At 36.5% G+C, this 20,085-nt stretch overlaps 1 protein-coding gene across 3 annotated transcripts in view; it reads right to left on the minus strand.

The window, feature by feature from the left end:
• The window catches only part of CCDC180 (coiled-coil domain containing 180), a 121,678-nt gene that overhangs the window by 80,119 nt on the left and 21,474 nt on the right, over positions 1-20,085 (minus strand). For all 3 annotated transcript variants that reach the window (XR_012486898.1, XM_074294022.1, XM_074294023.1), the window contains exons 9-14: positions 18,402-18,565; positions 17,437-17,556; positions 16,132-16,211; positions 12,154-12,242; positions 8,278-8,400; positions 2,780-2,953 (exon numbers count right to left, since the gene is read on the minus strand). Coding sequence is in view for 2 of the 3 variants with exons in the window: in XM_074294022.1 (XP_074150123.1) it covers positions 2,780-2,953; positions 8,278-8,400; positions 12,154-12,242; positions 16,132-16,211; positions 17,437-17,556; positions 18,402-18,565 (750 nt within the window). In the remaining variant the exon portion in view is untranslated. The remainder of the gene's footprint in view (positions 1-2,779; positions 2,954-8,277; positions 8,401-12,153; positions 12,243-16,131; positions 16,212-17,436; positions 17,557-18,401; positions 18,566-20,085) is intronic.

Raw genomic sequence — 20,085 nt, forward strand, 5'->3', positions numbered from 1 at the left:
AGTCTATGTTTCAAGGTTTCCAATCTACTTTCATAGGTTTTGGTAGATGTTTAACAATCAACTCTCAAAATAATTATGACATTCAGAATTATTAACACTTTCTTAAATCTAGACAATCAACAAAACAATAAATCAAGACCTGGATTTAGAGTGTTTGCTCATTTCTAAGTTATTAAATGCTCCTGCTGAAAATTTAACAATCACTCTCAGAAGCTTGTTGGAGCTGGCTCTACATGAGTCCCAACTATATCAGTAGTAGCTATTTCTCTTTTCACAGTCACTAAGGAGCTGTGCAACTATAGGTCTAACTACTTCAAATCTTTGGCCTTGAATTTTCTCATCCATCATTCTAAGTAATTTTAAAAGTCTCTCTTAATTCTAACATTTTCTATGTCACCTCAACTTGTTTGTTAGCCACATGATGGAAGACTGACCCCTGTCCACCATGAGAGAGAATATAGCTTAGATCCTGCTTACTAGCCACATATAACTTTTGTTAGGATCAGATAATTTAATTTCCTTAGAGTTCAGTCTCCTTTTCTGTTTAATGAGGGAGGTGGAAGATATATCTATGATAACTTCCTATAGTTCTATAAGGATAAAGTATATTAGAAGGTATATTAGAAAAAGGTCAAACAGGAAAGAATTGTCCACATGAAATCAAAAAGAATTCAACCACAACAGCCATGAGAACTCAGAACTTTTTAGTTATGGTGCTATTGAATTCTGACCATATCAAGAATTAAAAATAAGAGTTCCTACTAAGATGAGTAGTTTCAAGATAGACTGATAACACCTGAGTTTTATTATCTATCAGCTATGTGACTCTGAGTAAATCACTTAAGCCATCTGAGCTTCAGTTTCCTTATCCATAAAATGGAATAGTACATTAATCCCATGGTTGGTTTGAGGACCAAACATCTTAACATACTAGAAAATGTTGTTTAGCATTGAAAGCCCTTCAGCACCTAATCATCTCCTACCTTTCCAATCTTAAACTTCTTTACCTAACACTTACTTTTCAGTAACTCTGGCCCACTGGTTGTTCTACTAACGACATTCCATCAGTTGGCTTTTGAGCTTTTTCTCTAGCTATCCCCTATGTCAGGAATACTCTCCTCCTTCTACTCTATTGACCTCCTTTACTTCCTTTAAGTTCCAACCAAAATCTCACCTTCTACAGGAAACCTTTTCTAACCCCTCTTACTGTTGGTGCCTTCCTTTATTTCTTATGCTTCCCATATATTGCTTGCTTTGTATATGTTTGTTTATATGTTGTCTTCCCCATTTCCCTCCTTGAGGACAGGGACTATTTTTTGCCTCTTTAAATCTTCAGCACAATGCCTGGCACATAGTAGGAGTTTAATAAATATTATTAACTGATTACTTGACAACACTTTGCAAATTTAAAGGGTTTTTTTAAAAAGGGCTTAAAGGGTTTTTTGCCTCTTTAAATCAGCACAATGCCTGGCACATAGTAGGGAGTTTAATAAATATTATTAACTGATTACTTGACAACACTTTGCAAACTTAAATACTAATTATCATCATCATTTTCATCAGTGACAGATCTTGAATCCAAAGCAGAAAGAAAAGAAGCAAAAGTATCCAAGTGTATTTAAGAGTAACAACTTCTGAAAGATAAGTTATGAGGAAGCCTTTTTACAAGATCTGGACCCCACTTAAGATCAGCACTAGTGGGACCAGGAATATACATTTCTGAAGTAATGGCAGTAAGCTCAAGGGGAAGGCATTACACCCATGAATGTGTCCTAATTAAATTGCTTCTTTTTTTCAATTAGTCAAGTGTGGTCTGAATCAGCTACTCTTCAATGATCTCATTTACCTACTAAAAAACCTTATTTGCTTACAAAAATATAAGGAAGACATCTTTCCTAATTCCAGAGAAACAAAAAGTTTGGTTATAGGGAACTAATCTGGGGAGCTTGAAGTTCTTAAGAGAAACTAGAAGAGTAATATCATACTGCTTAAGCTTGGCGATTCAGATACTCCTAGATATAAATCACAATGTGGAGAGTGGCAGATTGAAACAGAAGGATGAATAGATAAGCTTGGCTTCCTTTTTTTTTAGGGAGAGAACATGCATTTATTAAGTATTTACTATGTACCAGGAACTCTGCTCAATGCTTTACAAATCTCTCATTTGATTCTCAAAATCTACCTAAGAGAGGTAGGTTATTCTCCCCTGACAATAATAATAAAATATAATGAAAATATAGCTACCATTCTTGGCAGGCAAAACTCTAAAGAAAACCCATTTCTTTGAGGCAAGAGATCTGCAAGAAAAATAGACTTTCAGAGGGTGTTATTCCCTCCACAGGTCTCTGAATAAGCTGGGTACTCAGCCTACTTTGCTTATTGGTGCTACCTGCTGCCCACATCCAGAACTTCTAATAAAGAAACTACCTTGACCATTCTAGACCTGCATTTACAATGCAATTTACTGCTTTAAATTGCTGATTGAGACATTGGGAATTTACTGAATTAGCTCAAGCCCACTTGGCCAGTATGTGGCAAGGGTGAGCCTTGAACCCTGTTCTTCCTGATGTGAAGACTGGCTCTCTATCTACTACTCAGTGCCTCAAACACAAAATGGGAGATATATGGAAAGATATAGTGCAGAACTGCAGAAAAGAAAAGCATGGGTGAATTGTAATCTGCACTCACTAGTGAGACCATGAATCCACCAAAGTGAATTGTTCTTATCCTGCCTAAGTTTGGTAAACCACAATATACTCTCTATATATTTTTGTTTTACCTCTGTCTCATAACTGTGTTTATAACGATTCTGCTCTATTCTCTTTTCAAGATTTATTTCTTCCTGGATCAGGTGGTTCTGATGGACTTCCCAAAGATGAAGAGTTGTCTGTAAATACTTGAATAGATCTTCAATCTGTACCTCTGCCTGTTTAGCTGCCTCCTCAAGGGCTGTCTAGAGAAACAAAATGCAGAAAATCTATTATTTGGTTGCTTACTGAAAGATGGAGGAGGATCATCCACCCATTTCTTTAATCCTTGACTTTTCCAGGCAAAACAGTGTCTGTTCTCTGGAAATCTCAGTGTCTAAGATAGGCAATAATTATAGCCAGCATTAATAGAGACCTTGAAAGTTTGGCCAGTGCTTTATAAATGTTACCTCATTTTATTCTCCCTCTGGCAGGTGCTATAATTACTCCCATTTTACAGATGAGGAATAAGTGAATTAATGACTTGTCCAGGGTCATACAGCAAGGTAATGTCTCAGGTGAAGACTCAGGTTTTCCTGTCTCCAGGAACTGCACTCTATTGCATCACCTAGCTGTCTAATATTACATTAATGATGTGGCTGATATAGCACCAAATGTTATTTAGGCACCAGATGATGGTAGGCACCAAAGCTGGGGTTCAGTCATGTGAATAGCCATTTGTCTTTGGCAAAAGGTAGGTTTATTTAGGGGAAGAGGTTATAGGCAAAATGATGGGATACAATAGATACGAGGAATGGTAAATAAGAAATGATTTGGGAAAGCATAGAAAGGGGTCTTAATAATTAACGATGGAAAGGACAAGTTCCTAGTAGAACTTGCCATTCACCAGGAGAAAGTATAATGCCAGAGAAACTGAGCAAAATAGAGATTAGAGAATATTCAATACAGAATTTATTAATATAAATTAATAAATAGAGATATTATAATATAATAATATAAACTAATTAAATAAAGAGATTTACTGGGACCAAATGGATCCATGGTTGGTCCCAGGGCTGAACGAGACTATCCTCTCAAAGAATCCAGCTCCAATGTCAGATATATGATTCTTTATAGGGTAACAAGAACAATGACATAATGGGGGAAGTACCTGGATGGAGTTAACCTAATGAGGGGAGGTACCTAGGATGACGTAATGGGAAGTACTGGAAAGGCTCCTGATATTCTAATGATGTCTAAAATGGATAAAGACCTTTATCCCTTCAAACATTAAGAGGGATAGGTATAGCCTAAAGTGTAAAATATAAAACCTTTATCCTAACATTAAGAGGGAATAGTTATAACCTGAGGCAGAGTAACTGAATAGGACAATTAGGGAAACTGAGTCAGGACATTAAAAGAGAACTGAGGCACAACAAAAGGAAACACCCCATGAGGCTGGGGAATGCCCTTATCTGGCAGGTCAAATCCTGAAAGGGACTAGCACCCTAAAAGAGTGAATTAGCTGGAGGAGAAGTGGGACTGGGAAGCATAGTGGAGTTAGGAGAGATACCACATGGCTTGGGAGGAGGGGAAGGGAAAAGACCAGTAGGAGGCAGAGTGCCATGGTGGACTGACCCAAAGAAAGGCAATAGTGAAGTTGTTTCATACGGAAAATTTAGCCTCAGGGACTTGACATAACTTGGATTTCTGACCCCTTCAAAGGGTGAGAGCCAGGAAATAAATTGCTCTCAAACACTGGATGGGTCTCCTTTGGTGGATTTGCAAAAGAATGTAGATAAGAATAGTACACAGTGTGAAGGCACAGATGGCAACCATGTATATCAGTGGAGGGAAGCAGCCACAATGAAGGGCTGATGCATTATAACATGTAAAAAATAGAGACCGTAACAGGTTTTTTCACTGTCCCTTAAAAGCACCTGTGCCCTCTTGCAATGTTCTTTTTTTTATGCCTTTTCTTCTAGAAGTACACTCCTACCCTCCATCTTCTTTTTTCTGAGTTGATTGAATCCAGCAAGGACCACAGCCTCTATGTCCTTATCTGTAGAACGAATTAATGACCTCTAAGATCTCTTGTAGCACTAAATAAATGATTCTTTCTCCCACTACTTTCCAACTCTAGCTCAATCAATTCAGTGCTACTATTCCTGAAAAGGATATCTCAATCAATTGCTCTAGTACCCCAATCAATATTCTCTCCAACATCCCTGTCCAAATCATTTCTCCTAGATCACTCTTCCCTTAATTGTATTATCTCTTATTAGAATGTAAGTTTCTTGGGGCAGCTAGATGGTGCAGTGGATAGAGCACCAGCCCTGAAGTCTGGAGGACCTGAGCTCAAATCTGACCTCAGACACTTAATACTTCCTAGCTGTGTGACTTTGAGCAAGTTGCTTAATCCCAATTGTCTCAGGGGAAAAAAAAAATGTAATTTTCTCAAGGGCAGGAACTGTCTTGCTTCTTTATATTTCTATCCCTAGTATTTACCACAGGAACATAAGAAGTGCTTTTTTACTTATTCTTATAAATTTGTGCAATCTTTTCTATAACACACATTTGGCATTCTCATTCTGTCAAGTCATTTCAATACTCTTCATGCATATAAATCTTATAGTCCCCAAATACATTGAAAACAATTTGAGATCCAGATTTAATTTTCAGTGTATTTTCTTCATGATCATAGTAGCATTACAATGATCAGAATTTTTTTTAACACTAGCTTTTTATTTTCAAAGTATATGCAAAGATAGTTTTTAACATTCACTCTTGCAAAACCTTGTGCTCCAATTTTTTTCTCCTTCCCTTTCCTCATTCCTCCCCTAGACAAAAAGTAATCTACTATATGTTAAACATGTAGAATACTCCTATACATATTTCCACATTTATCATGCTACACAAGAAAAAACAGATCAAAAAGAAAAAATGAGAAATAAAACAAAAAGCAAACAAACAACAACAATAAAGTTGAAAATATTCTGTTGTGATCCACATTCAGCCTCCATAGTTCTCTCTCTGGATGCGGATGGCTTTCTCCATCACAAGTCTATTGGAATTGGCCTGAATCACCTCACTGTTGAAAAGAATGATCAGAAATTTTAAGAAACTTTAGGGGACAGTTAGGTGGTGCAATGGATAAAAAATTACAGGGCCTGACATTAAGGAAGACTCATGTTCCTGAGTTTATATCAAGCCTCAGACACTTACTAGCTGTGTGTGACCTTGAGCAAGTCACTTAATCCTGTTTGCTTCAGTTTCCTCATCTGTAAAATGAGCTGGAGAAGGAAACAGAAAACCACTCCAGCATTTTTGCCAAAAAATGGGGTCACAAAGAATTGGACATAACTGAAAACAACAGTAATAAAAGAATCTTTGAGACAATCTACCCAACCCCTGATTTAGGAGCAGCTAGGTGTCACAGTGGATAGAGCACAGGGCCTAGAATCATGAAGATCTGAGTTCAAATCCAGTCTCAGATACCTACTGGCTGTGTGATCCTGAGCAAGTCATTTAACCCTGTTTGCCTCAATTTCCTCATCTGTAAAATGAGCTGTAAAATGGAGAAGAAACCACTCCAGTATCTTTGTCAAGAAAACCCTAAATGGGGTCATAAAGAGTTGCAAATTATTAAACAATAATATCACTGCCTTATTTAAGAGGTGAGAAAGATTATCCAAAGAGGTTCAGCCAAAGTCACATAATGAATTTCTGATGACATCTGGCATATGAACTTAATTCCTTTGATCTAGTACATTTTCCATGGTATTTCAGCCTGTATTTATGGCCAATAAACATTTGCTGTAAATTAATGAATATGCTTATAAGACTCCCATTTGATCTAGGAAATTATATTTTTAGAACCATAACCAAGGTTTAAAAATAATGCATTTTTACTGAATTTATTGAAAGGCAGTAAATTTATCCCAAAATGAAGGAACATAATGGCCACTGCTTTATACCCCTTAAGGAAGAAGGCTGAGTGGGGCCAGATGGTCAATGACAGATCACTCCCCCCTCTAACCAAGAAAAAACCTTCAAGAAAAACAAAACAAAACAAAAAAGTATGCTTCAACCTGTATTCAGATCCATTCAGTTCTTATGAATAGCATCATTTCTCATCATTATTCTCCTAAGTAGTCTTGGGTCATTGTATTGCTGAGAATAGCAAAGTTATCCCACAAATTTGCTATTACTTGCTATAACAGCAGAAAAGTTCTGTAACATCAGGCTGGGAGTCCAGTGTGTAGTCCTGCTTCAGACCATGCCAGTGAGCCTCTGCCCTGGCCCAAGCATCAGAAAAGCAGGACTTCTGAATCAGCGACAGTACTGTGACTTCCAAACTTTTCAGACTTGGAAGGTCAGCAGAAAAGGTTTGTGAACCAGAGTGGGAGGCCAGCACATAGAGACCAGCACTGCCCTGGCCCCAGCCAAGTCCTGGCATCAGCAAGTCAGGACCTCTGAATCAGAGGTGATGCTGCTGGCTTCAGTACTTCTTGGTCTGGGGACTCCAGGGAAGACTTGGAAGGCCAATGGAGAGCCTCTGTGGTAATGGAGTGGGAATTCAGTTCTCAGTCCAAGCACAAGCCTCACCAGCACAGCCCCAGCCCCAGAGGTAAAGAAGGACTCTGTTGCTTTAGCACACTAGATCTTACATCTAGTAAGTGGGACAAGAACAGTCCTAACAGGTCCAGGGCAGGAACGAATATTTGTGGTGGGGTCCTTGGAAGGATCTCTGGAAATAGCTGCACAAAACCCCTGAAACTTGGGACAATGTATCTTCCACCCTGGAAACAATACTACTTTAACAAAAACTTTAAAAATAGGTTAGGAAAATGAGCAGACAACAAAAAAAGTTTCTGACCATAAACAATTATAATGGTGACAAGGAAGATCAAAACACATATTCAGAAGATAAAAACAAAGTCAAAATTCCTATATCCAATGGCTCCAAAAAAAAAAAATTAAATTCAGGCCACAGAAGAGCTCAAAAAGGATTTTAAAAATTAAGCAAGAGATATAGAGGAAAAATTAGGAAAAGAATTGAGAGTGGTACAAAAGGAAGTACAAAAGGTTAATGAGGAAAAGAATGCTTTAAAAAGCAAAAGTGATCAAATGGGAAAGAAGATACAAAAACTCACTGAGGAAAATAATTCTTTTAAAATTAGAATGAAGCAAATGGAAGCTAATGGCTTTATGAGAAATCAAGATATAATAAAGCAAAACAAAAAATGAAAAAATAGAGGGAAAAAATGTGAAATAACTCATTGGAAAAACAATTGACCTGGAAAACAGAACCAGGAGAGCTCATTTAAAAATTGTTCATCTGCCTGAAAGTTATGATTCAAAAAAGAGCCTAGACATCATCTTTCAAGAAATTATCAAGGAAAATTGTCTTGATATTCTAGAACCAGAGGGTAAAATAGAAATTGAAAGAATCCACCTATTACCTCCTGAAAGAGATCCCAAAATGAAAACTCCCAGGAATATTATAGCCAAATTCCAGAATTTCCAGGTCAAGAAGAAGTGAGACCACTTTTCCTAATTCATGGAAAAGAGCTTTTCAGAGACTTACACTCATCATTTCCAGTTCATTTTCCACCTGATTCTGGAGGTTTCCTATTATGTGGAGGAAGGAGTGATTCATAGAATATTCTATCTCTTCTAATGAGAAAACTTTCCATTCCAGTAGTTGATTCTAAAGAAAAAGACCAATGTTAAGTCCATGACATTGTAAGCATAACAAACATTTAATAGAACAGAATACCAACTACTTCTTCCTAAGAAAACTTAAAAGGATAAGTACATGGGATAAAAGGGAAATATGTCTCCTACCCTTTGGATAATGTACAAAATCAACACTTTATTCTCTTTTCTCTCCTCTGTGCTTTACATTTGTGCTTTTCTGGGAATACTGTTCATACATACCCTAGTACATGTTGAACACATATTCAGGGATGTGTTAGAGTCAGCTTGCCAATTGGTGACTTGGCAGTGGGAAGGAACATTTACACTTTGGAAATTGACATATGTTAAAAAAATAATCAGGACTTAAATTTATTGTTTTGTTGCTCATCTAAACTTGGGAAAGTTCTGAAGAAAATATTAGTATGGATTAAATGTAAAAGTGTGCTGTGCATATTTTTTCTTGGACAGTCAGTTGTTTTAACAACTATTTAACAACATGTACCAACACACAACTACATATACATAAATTGGTACATATTTATCGATTGGGATAAGATTTGGACCTCTAATTTCATTTGTACTAGGAACTCCCAGATGAAGAAACTCCCTCTACTAATGTAGGTAGACACTTTGTTTGCAAATTATAATCATAGAGAGTTAGCTGAAGCATTTAGAAGTGACTTGTTCAGAATCAGAGGCAAAGACTCCAATCAAAAACAGATATAAACATACATACATATATACATACATAGTCAATGCACAAATGCCCTAGAACACTGGCCTAGAAGTAGACCCAAGTTCTATTCTTATGCCACAAACTAGCTGGTAATTCTTGGACAATTCCAATTTTCCTTCAGTTGACTTTCTTTTTTATCTGTGAAATGAAGTGATCAGTGTCCCATCTAGCTCTGCCATATTTATTCTAAAAAAATGTTGTTGCTCTCCAGCATTCCACGGTACCAGATTCTTGTTTATATATAACTAGCCTTGTTTTTTGTTTAATCCTAGATGGCTAAAATCATGGGGACTTTGTTATTTTATCCATGTAGGATATACTCCAAATACGGCATTAAAAAAAAAAAAGTTCCAAGACACATAATTTGGGGGCAATTTAATCATGTTATTAATAAGGTCAGCATGGTTTTTTTCTTTTTTTTTATTAATTTCATAATTATAAAATTTCTTTTGACAGTATATATGCATGAGTAATTTTTTAAATATTAATTTTATAATTATACTTTTTTTGACAGTATATATGCATGAGTAATTGTTTATAACATTATCCCTTGTATTCATTTTTCCAGATTTTCCCATCCCTCCCTTTACTCCCTCCCCTAGATGACAGGCAATCCCATACATTTTACATGTGTTACAGTATAACCTAGATATAACATATGTGTGTAAATCCAATTTTCTTGTTGCACGTTAAGTATTGGATTCCAAAGGTATAAGAAACCTGGGTAGATAGACAGTAGTGCTAACAATTTACATTCACTTCCCAGTGTTCCTTCTCTGGGTGTAGTTATTTCTGTCCATCATTGATCAACTGGGAGTGAGTTGGATCTTCTTTATGTTGAAGATTTCCACTTCCATCAGAATACATCTTCATACAGCATTGTTGTTGAAGTGTATAGTGATCTTCTGGTTCTGTTCACTTCACTCAGCATCGGTTCATGCAAATCTCTCCAAGCCTCTCTGAATTCATCCTGCTGGTCATTTCTTACAGAGCAATAATATTCCATAACCTTCATATACCATAATTTACCCAACCATTCTCCAATTGATGGACATCCATTCATCTTCCAGTTTCTAGCCACTATGAAAAGAGCTGCTACAAACATTTGGGTACATACAGGTCCCTTTCCCTTCTTTAGTATTTCTTTGGGATATAAGCCCAATAGCAGCACTGCTGGATCAAAGGGTATGCAGAGTTTGATAACTTTTTGGGCATAGTTCCAGATTGTTCTCCAAAATGGCCGGATTCTTTCACAATTCCACCAACAATGTATTAGTTTTCCCACATCCCCTTAAGGTCAGCATCTTAATAATAACATGGTCATTTGGTTGTCTCTCTCTTTGATCAATGACTTCTCATGGTGGGCTCATATTTTATATGCCCTTGATCTAAGAGCTGGTGTGCCTGAAGGTAGCAATCAACTCCGATTGATAATTATAATTATTAACTAATTAATAATTATAATAACAGTTAATTAATAATAATTAATAAGATGACAATTAATAAGACAATAAATATTACAGTGAGAGACTGGGCTATTTCAGCAAAGGTCTTGGGGTATGTGACTTGAATCAACCAAATTTTGGTCAAGGAAACTTATCAATTTCAATATCATCTACCTGACAAGAGAAAGAATCAACATTTTCCCAGACCTGTCTGATTAAACACAGTAAGCATGAATATAGCCATTAGCTTAAACTTAGGGTTATTTTACTATCTTTGACCAGATCTCAGTCATCCTGGCTGGCTAAGTGGTTTAGAAATATTTCTCACACTGGTTGATTTCTGGATGAGGAAATAGAAAAGGAGAAAAACCTTGGTTCTAATACAATAATTAGTTATTAATACAAAGGAGAAATAATTTCTCACACAAATAAGGCAACTCACTTTCCCAAAGCACAGTAAAATGTACTCTGCCTCTTACCATCTCAGAACATTTCCTGGGGCACTGAGGGTTTAAGCGATTTAAAAAGAACATTTAGACAACATGTATCACAGATAAGAATTCCATCTAGGAATTAGTGATTCCAAAACTGTTTGTCTATCCACAGCACCATACAAACTCCCACTGCACTCTTTTAGAAATGGGAAAATTAAGGTCAAGAGAACAGGAACTCCCTCTGGGAAAGAATGGCAAATTCAGCAATCCAACCTGTTCTCTACTAATTAAACATTTCTTCCAGGATAGTAATTGTCACTGTTGGCATTTATTGTCAACTCCAAATTGTCCCTTTGCCTAGAGTTATTGTCCTTTTATGTCAACTGTTATTAAAATGAGAGGCAGCATAGCATTAATAGTTGGAGAATTGGCCTTAAGAAAGGAAGGTACTGTCTCAATTGGAATGGTTGTGTAAACCTGGACAAGTTTCTTAATCTCTCCATGTTCTAGACAAATTGATGAGATGGTGTTTAACTTCATCTGTAGAGGGAATTTCTTCACCTGGGAATTCCCTATCCTAATTCTATTCATATAGTAACATTATTTAAAAAGAACAACTCACCACTTCGGTTGAACTAACAGGAAACATCACTTGTTTTAATCTCTTTATGTCTTGCAAAACTTCTGTTCAAATTACCAAAAAAAAGAGACCCTTAGGGCAGCAAGGTGGTGCAGTGGATAAAGCACTAGCCCTGAAGTCAGGGGGACCTGAGTTCAAATCTGACCTTAGACACTTAATATTTCCTAGCTGTGTGACCCTGGCAAATCCCTTGACCCCAATTGCCTTGGGAAAAAAAAAAGAAGAATCTCTAATTTTTCAAGTTGCCCCATGGTTATAGCCAGCTGCAATTATTCGGATGGTATTTAGCTTTTTGAGGTGGTCCAGATTTGATTTAGTTAGCCTTCAGTGAATCTTTTATTTTGCCAGGTATATGTTATATTGCATGACCCTTTTGAGTTGTTTTATCTTCATTTGATCACATATTATCTTTCTTTACTTGCATTAATGTTGACAAATGTCACAAACCCTAAGAATGCCGCCCCTTTAAGAATTCTCAAAGATGAGAAAGGCTCTCTGGAGTCACTACCTTGCACTGCTCCACAAATTCCAGACACTGTCGCCAATTTTCTTCATTATGAAAGCGAATCCTCATCATGCCCTCCAAAATGCAGTAATCTTTATAAACAAAGGGAATGAAGATTCACATCATTTTAACAGTCATAGGGCAACCATTTTCAGTCACTTAGAAACTTCATTTGCTGCTATTTTTAGTTATTAAGACTGTTATTCTGGAAAAACTTTCCAACCGAGTGAGCTGACAATTTTAATTAATTCTATATCATAAAACTAGAAGAGTTCTCTAATGAACAATATATCCATACTTTTGTCTTTTAAGTGAATTAGGCTTGCATTGTCTCCAATACAGGTATGTGCGACATGGGAATGCCTTGACCAAAGCTGTTACATCCCCAATGTCATGAATTCTTTACAGCTGATCCCTGCTTAGTTTCATGACACTCCTGCTGCAATGTCATTTAAAGTGCCTATTTATAAAAGCTTGTTTAATTGAATTGAGTGAAACAAAGAAAGAGTATGTGGGAGATAAGGTTGAAAATATAGGGAGGGTTCCAATTGTGGAGGCTAAGGAGTATTTGGTAGGCAAGAGGGGACAACTGAGCGTTTTGGAGTGTGTGGAGATACAGGAAGAGAAAATAGGAAAGTAAGAACATGATCAGATCTGCGCACATTTTTCTCTGATAAAACATGCAAGACAGCAGGCAGACAGTTAGAAGATCTGTGTTGAGACCCAGATCTGCCACTTACTAGTTATATGAATTCAGGCCTATCATTTCATCTCTCTGGAGATCAGCTTCATCTTACATAAAATGAAGGGGATGAACTCAATGTCCTCTAAACTTGCTTACAATTCTAACAGTCTAAGAAAAAAGTCAGGGAAACTATTTGGGAATAGTTTTTGTCCCAAATACTATTTGTCCAAGGGAAAAGTAATGAGATGTGGGGTAGAGTGTTTAGACTGGGATGGAAAGAGGAGAGAAAGATGTGTGAGATATTAAAGAATAATTCAGTCCTTCAGTTTCAGTGACTGAATCACTTAAGAACATCTGTCCACTGACTCAGGTTTGCCAAACCTTAACATACACAATTCTCTTATAAGTCAGGACTTTCCCTGAAGCCTAAACCTTACAGAGGTTATGTTCTATTGTCTGCCTTAAAGAACCACAGCACTTACATGCTATGATGAGCAGAGGATCAGAGAAATTATATAGAGGAAATGGACAAATTCAATTTATATAAAGTGTGCTCAATAAATAATTCTTGGAAGAAGAAAAGGAATGAATTAGTTGATAATTAATATGGAATATAACCAGAAATATGCTAGAGCCAACTTAATATTCAGTGTGAGCATTTATGCCTCCAAAATTGGCAAACGCTACAAACTGGGCTTACTTTTTTTTTAATTGTTTTATTGATAGTTTAGATTTAAGAAAATAATGGATAAAATTTATATGGCAGATCATTTACCTTTTCTCCTTTGGAAAACTGATTTATTAAATACCTACCAATATATCTGTAAATGTAATTTAAGTTTTATCCCAGTGGAACTTGGACAAGTTACAGGGTTAGTTTAAGTAGAACATTGACTTTAGCAAATTATGCTTTATTTTGTTCCTCAAAAGCTGTTAGGGAAAAATTTAACTACTATTCATTCAAATTATTTCTAAAGTCTGAAATCATCCATGAAGCATTCCCATAAATCCAAGCTGCAAAGAATCACAAGATCCTATTGATTTTCCTTAATTCAATTCAACAAATATTTATCAAGTAACCTCCTATATATCAAGCACTGGTACAAAATTGTCACTCACCTCAAGGAGCTTATATTTTATATCTCTTATACATGCCTATTGATAGCTTCTATCTTTTCTTATCCTTGATTTCCATTCCCATTGCCCATCCCCACCTTAGTCTATGCCCTCAAAGTCTCATATTAGAATTAATGTTAGCAGTTCTCTACCAGGTCCTCCTGATTCTAGTCTCTTTTTACCACAAACTGTCCTATACACCAGTGCCTGTTTTATGTTTCTATCATCAAATTTTAACCATGCCTCTCTCTAGCTCCAAGGCCTTTTGCATCTACAGCATAAATGCTATTTTCTGGTTTTTAAGACTAATATATTTTGGACTCACCCTATCTATTCATTAGTATTTTTTGCTGTCTTACAATAGGAAAACTTCACTGCAATGGCCAAAAGCTAGAAAATCAATGTTTTAGAATCAGCTCTGCCACTTATTGGCTATATGAATTTGGGTATATTATTTTATCTCTCTGGAGGTCAGCTTCATCTTATGTCAAATGAAGGGGATGGACTCAGTGATCTCTAAACTTGCTTACATAAGATAAAAGGCCAAATCTCCTTCCATGAATTTGCCATAACCAATCATTGGCTTTCCTTGGGATGATCCATCAAGCTAAATCACACACATTCTTTTGGATCCAGTTTGACTCTCACCTCCTGTGTGACACCTTTGTTGATTATTCTGCCCTTCAATGATCTGTGTATTTCTCTGTCTCTAGGTTTTATTGATGCTTTTTGTTTTTACATCATAATCATTTCCAGATTTGAACTGCTCTCTCTCTCCCCATCTCAAAGTTTTTTCTTACAATAGAAAAACAATTAAGCAAAACCAAGGAAGGAGATGTATCATATGTTTTTCAGTATGTCTCTCCCAAACTTTCATAATATTTGTTGCCTATGCCACAGGGAGAAGTAGAATGGCACGTTGTTATGGTTAGATAGAATGTCAGCTTGAACTGAGGGTAGTGGAAGACTTGTAGGTGTGTGACTCTCCCTATGGGTGAAGTGAAGTAGTAGTTCCTATGATTTAAGGATCCTGAAATAGTAGGATAGGGAATCTGAGAGGTCATCAATGTGCATGTGTAAGAGCAAAAATGGAGGAGAGGAAGATGGGAAGTCAATTACTGCACTATTTGGAAAAGGAGGCAGGTAATCTGAGGGAGAGGAGAGGAGGAGGTGGTGGTCAATGTTCTGCAGCCACAGTAATTTGGATTATATGGAAATTGAGAGTCTGGAAATAGCAGAGGAAAGCAAAAAGTTTTCTGATTTCCCTTTCCGGGTCAGTATATATCAGAAAGTAGAGCCAATACTGGAGAGAATAGCTGTTGTCAGGGGAGTCAGGATTTGAGGACTAGTAGATAGGAGTGTTCGAGAAAAGGTCCAAAACAGAGGATACTTTGTCCATTATGAAACAGGAATTCCAAATAGCATAAGGAAAACGGTAGGCAGGATTCAAGTTGGACATGAGGGAAAGGAGAAGGTCAGGCTAAGGAAGATGAGGATGAAATAGAGACTAGAGAACTGGCTATTGATTATAGAAAACAGGGAGAAACACATAAGACACTTTAGAAATAATGGTGATTGGAAGACAAATAGTAAAGCTCCCAGTCTAAAAACAGTGTTGTAGAGGTTACTTCAGTTTGTTTGAATCATGGTGGCTCCTACTCTGCAGCTGCAGCTGTTCTTTCTCTAGGGTAGTTGGTGTTTATTAATAATGCCTTAGATTTTATGTGACTTTGTAGTTTATAAAGTGCTTTCACAGGCAAAATACACACACACACACACACACACAGATCTCATTAACCCTCATGATGACCTTGTGCACAGCAAGTAATTCTATCATTTACATTGAATGAATGAGGACATTAAGGTTCAAAAAGGTTAATGTAGCAAAGTCAACAATCTTTTCATTTTATGAAGGAAAGCCTGAAGATTTTAAATATATTGCTAAAGATGATACAACTAATAATTCAAAGAGCAGGGACTTGTAGACTCCTAGGTTGAAACTCAGAAGGGACTTTAGAGGGGGCTGTCCCCTCATTTTACAGGGTCACAAGATACTAAGTGGAATACCGCTTCCAAGTCAATGACCTTTCCTTTAAATCATCCTGTCTCTCTATTCATAGTGAATAGAGTCATCAAGGAAAAAAATCTCAAAGTCTTAGCTCCCCAGTATTGCCACTTACCTAAGTCTTTATTCAAAGATTGAAGAGAATCATACCATTGATCTAAGTTTTCTTTTGTGTAGGCTGGAGGCAGAATATCACTGAAAAAAAGAAACAAGCTTCCAAGGGTCAAACTTTCACAATAACTTTCACTTATCCTTAATGGAAATCAAATAGCATCCCAATAAAATGGATTGCACTAAGTTCATGAAGTTCATGATGGTGGTAGACCATGAAGTCTTGGATTCAGTACAAGACACTCAAGTGCTTCTGCATTTCCTTAGTGCCCTAGGAAGTAGCAGGCTTGGAAGTGGTGCATTTTCCTCATCTCTCTCCCAGTCAGTCAGGTGCTCTGGTACAAATGGCACCAACTGTATCAGTCTATTATGCCACAAGTTTTTGTGCGATTTTTTTTTAAAGAAGGCATTATTAAAGTCTAGTAAACAAAACTATTGACCAAGGATAGAGTGCTTGGTCTGGAATCAGGAAGATCTGAGTTCTAAACCAGCCTCAGAGGCTTAGTAGCTATGTGATCCAAGAAAATCATTTCAAGTCTATTTCAGTTTCCTCAACTGTAAAGGGAAGTTATCACCAGGGCTATTTCCAAAATCAAATGAGATAACATTTGCAAGGTATATAGCACAGTGCCCGGCACATAGTAGGTACTCAATGTTTTCTTCCTTTCACCCTTATTTTCCCTACATAGTATGATTTAAAGGGGCCTGAAAGATTCAAAAGTCTAAAATTACAGAATCTGAATTACAGAAATTTGAAACTGTAGGTTTCATTGAACCTACCCAATCAACCCTGGTAAATAGTTCTGTCTTTTGAAACAAAATAATGATGATTTCCTTTTTTCCTTCCTCCCCCTTCTCTACCTTTTCCTCTTCTTCCTCCTCCTCCTCCTCTTCGCTATTATTTCTTTGTTCTCCTTTCCTCCTTCTCTTCCTTCTTTTTTCTTTTTCTCCTTCTTCTCATCCTTCTTCTCTCCTTTCTTCTCCTTTTCTTTCTTCTATCTCCTCCTCCCCCACATCATCACTGACCAAAATAGCCAGTGCATTTGTACTAAAGCACCAGCCTGATTGGGTGAGAAGGGTGAATTACACCTACCACTTCCAATTTCTTGGTCTCATTGCACACTACTTGCTTGAAAACTAGCTCGTAAATATAAATATAAAGAAAATTTTTGAACTTGGAAACAGCCTCTAGAATTCTTTATGTTCACCCTGTCATCCTTTCCTTCTGCTTCCCCAGTTCAGAATTAGCTGTTTCTCTTCACTAATTATGGTTTCACTGCATTTTAATTTTGCTCACCACTCTTCATACCTAATTGAGTTGAGAATTCTGATTCTCTTCTGGTTTAAGTTTTCCAGATCCTTTATCATGCGATCCATTTCTATCTTTACAGACAGAGGATGATGGATAGTCTCACTATCCATGAATTCCCTAAAGGACACAAAAATATTTGGGAGGAAAAAGAGGGAATCACAGTTAGCAAAACAAAATAATTTTTAAATATAATCCCCCATAAATATTTTTTAAAATTCAATGATCACTTTATCCAAATTCTCAAATTAGCAAAAAGGTGGCTTTGGCCAAAAGGTATTTCTAATTTGAGCATAAAATAAATGTCTAAAGACTTTAATTTCCCCTATGTTTTAATAAACAATCTTCAATATGATTTTTTTATTTTTAAAATAACTACATATGCAGATGAAAAAGAATATAATGCACCTGATATCCACCTCCAAATAGGTGATGAAGTCAAAATGATGTTTTCTCTTTTTTTGACATGCTAATGTGAGAATGTGTTTTGCTTTATTATACATATTTATAATAAGTTTTTTTTCTTACTTTCTCAATGAGAAGAAGAAATGGAAGTGAGAGGGAGAGAATTTGGAACTGAAAATAAAAGTGAATTTTTTTTAAAAGAATGCAACATACATCTCTCCTCTCAACCAATCCCCACTGAAAAAGGAAGTTTTTATTATGCTTTAGAAATTCTGCTGCACTATATCAGATTGTCTGTTGTTTTTGGGACAGGGAAGGTAAAGAAAGAAGAAAAGATTTGGAGTTTGAAATCTTATGGAAATAAATGCTGAAAACTATCTTTGCATGTAGTTGGAAAAATAAAATACTATTGAGGAAAAAAAAAAAGAAATCCTGGGATAAGATATTTATTCTTTTCTGTAAATGATAACCTTGCCTCATAACCAAAAGCACAGAAAGCTTGAATCACTGTGCAGATGCTATCCAAGGCTCTTAAATTTGCATTTAATAAGGTTTCAAACCTGAAATTCTGAATCATTAATTCCTTCTTCATGTTCTTCCATATTTTCATCAGATCTTGCCATCTGTGGTGGTTACTGACTTCCTGCTTTAGGTTGGCCTCCAGCAGATTAATCAACAGTTTAGCAATGGCTCTTTGATTTCCCAGTAGGGCTTGGTTTATGATCTATAGAAGTGAGATGGGCAATGGTAATCTTGGGCACAAAGCTCTCCCTCTCTGAACTCCCAGAATAAGGTACAGAAATTATGATTTATAAATCTTAAAAGTGCATTGTACTTCTACTCTCTCTCATCTTACACAAAAGGAAACTAGGGTACTATCCTATATATATAACCCTTTCATTTTTCTGAGGCAAAGAGAGGACATGTGACTTACCTAAGGTCATACAGGGAGGAAGGGACTAAGCTGGGATTTAAATCAAGGTCATCCTCAATCTAAATCTTTCCACCCTATCATGTTACCTCTTAGAGTTCTCTGAGTCTCTTGTTATTTTGCAACATTTTACATGGACTTGCATATTTATTGTCAAAATTAATATAATTATTTGATTTGGAAATTTTTGTGAAGGGGGGGTGTCTTGTTCTTTGTAGTCTTTGTGGGACTTAAATATGAGGTCTTGTACAAAGTAGGGGAGAAGGGAGGGAAGGAGGGAGGGAAGGAGGGAGGAAAGTCGCCAGGAGGGAAGATGGGAGGATGGAAAGAAGGAAGAGAGGAAGCATGGGAGGGAGAAAGAAAGGAAAGGAAGAAGGAAGGAAGGAAGGCTGGCTGGCTTACATTTATAAAAGACTTTAAGATTGTTATATGCTTTGCACTATGAGGTAAGTACTACAATTATTATCCCCATTTTTATTATCTATACTTTATTATTCCCATTTTATAGATGACCAAGTTGAACTTTAGTATTTTTATCACAACTACATAATTAGTATCAGAAGTGGGATGTGAGCCCAGGTTTCCCCAGACTCCATATCCAAAGTGCTTTTTATTACATCATGCTGTAGGAAGAAAGGAAGGAAAAAACAAGAAATTAAGAAAGCTTTAAAAAACAAAAACAAAAACAAAAAACAACCCTTATGTAGAGGGCTGCAGATGGTGGGGGAACTCTGGGTAAGGGATACTTGAAGCAAGGGATACTTACAGCAGGGTGCTTAGAGTTAGCACTTACTCAGTGTGATTGATGAGATAATGGTTCTCTAGTTGGCACATATTTAGTGTGCTGTAATGATGTAATCACTCTAGTTGGCACATACTTCATGTGATGTAATGATATAATCATACTGAGGTATTTAAGGGCTGAGAGGACTGGAAATGACAGAGGCTCCATCTCTGACCATCCTCCTGGTGGCTCTCCTGCCTCCATTTCCTTCACTAAGACCAAGGCTGGTCCCGAGATACTCCAGAGAGCTAGTCCAGACACTACATTTTGGTGCCCAAACAGGGACCTCCAGAAAGACACTACACTCCTACATAAATTAAATTAATAAATTTCTTTTGCCAAAGATAACAGTAAAAGGAATGATCATGATTAATAGAACTGATATCAAAGAAAAACAAGATAAATTTCTTATCTTGTATTCTTATCACACACACACACTTCTCTTCTTTCTCTTTATATATACATATATTTATATATGTATGTTATGTGTATAGATATTATTAAAGGATATATATTTATATTCATGGAT

The sequence above is a fragment of the Sminthopsis crassicaudata genome, chromosome 2 (assembly GCF_048593235.1).
Source record: "Sminthopsis crassicaudata isolate SCR6 chromosome 2, ASM4859323v1, whole genome shotgun sequence".
Lineage (NCBI taxonomy): Eukaryota > Metazoa > Chordata > Mammalia > Dasyuromorphia > Dasyuridae > Sminthopsis > Sminthopsis crassicaudata.